We start from the raw sequence: 2240 nt of genomic DNA, 5'->3' as shown, positions 1-2240 counted from the left end.
GCCATTATCCTTCTTTTCTAGAAAGCTTAAGTCAGCAGAGAAGAAGTACGCCGCGTACGACAGGGAACTCCTGGCTATTTACGACGCCGTAAAATATTTCCGCCACATGGTGGAAGCCAGGACGTTCACAATCTACACTGACCATAAGCCAATTACGTACGCTTTTGGAAAGAAGGATGGCATATGCACCCCGAGGCAATTTAGTTACCTTGACTTCATTGGCCAATTCTCTACGGACATCCGCCACCTTCCGGGAGAGGACAACGTGGTCGCCGACACCCTTTGAAGGATCGAAGAGGTCACTGTAGCCATGGACATGGAGGAACTAGCCGATGCACAACGTGCGGACAAGGAGCTAGCAGCGTTGGAGAAAAACAAAAACTCTAACCTGCAGCTCAAGCTCATAAAAATTCCTGGTACGCACATCTCACTGGTCTGCGACGTTTCGACCTCCACGGCGCGCCCCTTCATTCCCCGCCAATTCCGTCTAGCAGTGTTCGACAAAATTCATGGTTTGTCATACCCAGGAGCCAATGCATCGGCCAAACTGGTATCCGCTCGTTATGTTTGGCCATTCATAAAAAAGGAATGTCGGGAGATGGCGAAAAACGGTCTAGATTGCCAAAAATCTAAGATAACGCGTCATGTGTCAACAGTACCAGAGACCTTCACACCGCCTTCCAGCCGATTCGAGCACGTCCATGTCGACATTGTAAGTAATGCCTTACTGCGAAGGCTACCGCTACCTGTTGACATGCGTGGATCGATTCTCCCGCTGGCCAAAGGCTATCCCGATGGAAGATGAAAAGGCCGCTACAGTTGCCCGTAATTTTTATGCACACTAGATAGCTCGTTTTGGGACTCCGCTACGTATTACGACGGACCAAGGAAGACAATTTGAGTCGCACCTGTTTAGGGAATTGAACGCTCTAACAGGTACGACCCATTTAAGAACAACTGCCTACCATCCAGAAGCGAACGGGATGGTTGAAAGACTTCACCGCCAGTTGAAGGCAGCGATCAAGTGCCACCGCACCGCTAAGTGGACTTAAATTCTTCCAACCGTCATGCTAGGGATTCGATCAGCCTGGAAGGACGATCTGCAATCCACCGCCGCAGAAATGGTATACGGTGAACCCCTACGCCTTCCAGGAGAATTTCTAGCTAAAACAACGCCCGAAACTAGCACCACATCGCAGTTTGTACAACAACTGCGGCAACACGTGCGACAATTACAACCCGTACACGGCACCAGGCACGGCGAGAGGACACCGTTCATCTTCAAGGACCTCGCAACCACAAGCCAGGTGTTTGTGCGCCATGACGGGCCAAAAGGACCACTCCAGCAACCGTACGATGGTCCATTCAAGGTTGTATCACGAGCGGAAAAGACGTTCGTGGTATGTATTCGCGGGAAGAACGTCAAGATAGCAATAAACCGTCTAAAACCTGCGTATGTTGTTGCCGACCTGGACGACTACAACACCAACGACGAGAGGTCCATCGAGATCCAACAAACTCCGATCGTTCCAGAGCATCCAGCTACCTTACCGACCTTACCGCCACCCGTAGATGGCACAGATATTCCGTGGGTTTCCTGTCTCCCAAATCTCCTGGCTCGAGGAGTCGCTTCATCCGTGTTTCTTGGGAGATGCCCAGCCGACGAATGAGTGCTGCCCTGATAGTGGCATATGGTTCAGTCGCCGGGGGGTTGTCAATGATATCACGTAGTTCCGCCGCGTAGTGAGGGTCAAGGTTGCCTTGTACATACCCAAATTTTGTTGATTCGGACGTAATTCCGCAGGCCTCAAAACTGCGGTCGACCATACAAAACCAGAGTTCGGGGTCGGATGGCACGAAGGGTGGCAATTTGACGTCTAGTCGGTCAAGGGACATGGTGAACGGCGGCGTGTTGTGGCATGGTTGGGCGTTACGTTGCGGCTGGCCTGGGCGGTGTCGCTAACTTACATGCTGCGTGCCGAGGAACAGGGCTGCGCTGCTCCGTAGGGTGACCATTGTAGTCCTGATGAGGACTGGCCGGTGGAGTATGCGTGACGGCGGCAGATCATCCTCAAAAGGTTGCGGCTGTGGTTCATCACGTCGGGATCACCACACGCCACACGCTGTCGTAGTAATGAGAGATGTGACTAACAGGTTGCGGTTCTGAGAAGAACCGATTTATAAAAGCGTTGGACACATTGCTGTGTCTATGATGAGAGGTTAGGTTAGGTTAGGTTGAA

The 2240-nt window shown here is 51.7% G+C and overlaps 1 protein-coding gene across 1 annotated transcript; it reads left to right on the top strand.

Annotated features, from left to right (window-relative positions):
* Positions 1-1067: 1067 nt before the first annotated feature.
* Positions 1068-1670, top strand: LOC108741348. The gene has a single exon (XM_018476147.1). The coding sequence runs from the start codon at positions 1068-1070 to the stop codon at positions 1668-1670; it is 603 nt and encodes a 200-aa protein (XP_018331649.1).
* The last annotated feature ends 570 nt before the right edge of the window (positions 1671-2240 follow it).

Source organism: Agrilus planipennis, unplaced genomic scaffold (assembly GCF_000699045.2).
Source record: "Agrilus planipennis isolate EAB-ADULT unplaced genomic scaffold, Apla_2.0 scaffold266, whole genome shotgun sequence".
Lineage (NCBI taxonomy): Eukaryota > Metazoa > Arthropoda > Insecta > Coleoptera > Buprestidae > Agrilus > Agrilus planipennis.
Note: the sequence above shows the minus strand (reverse complement) of the source record. Positions and strands in the feature narration are given on the sequence as shown.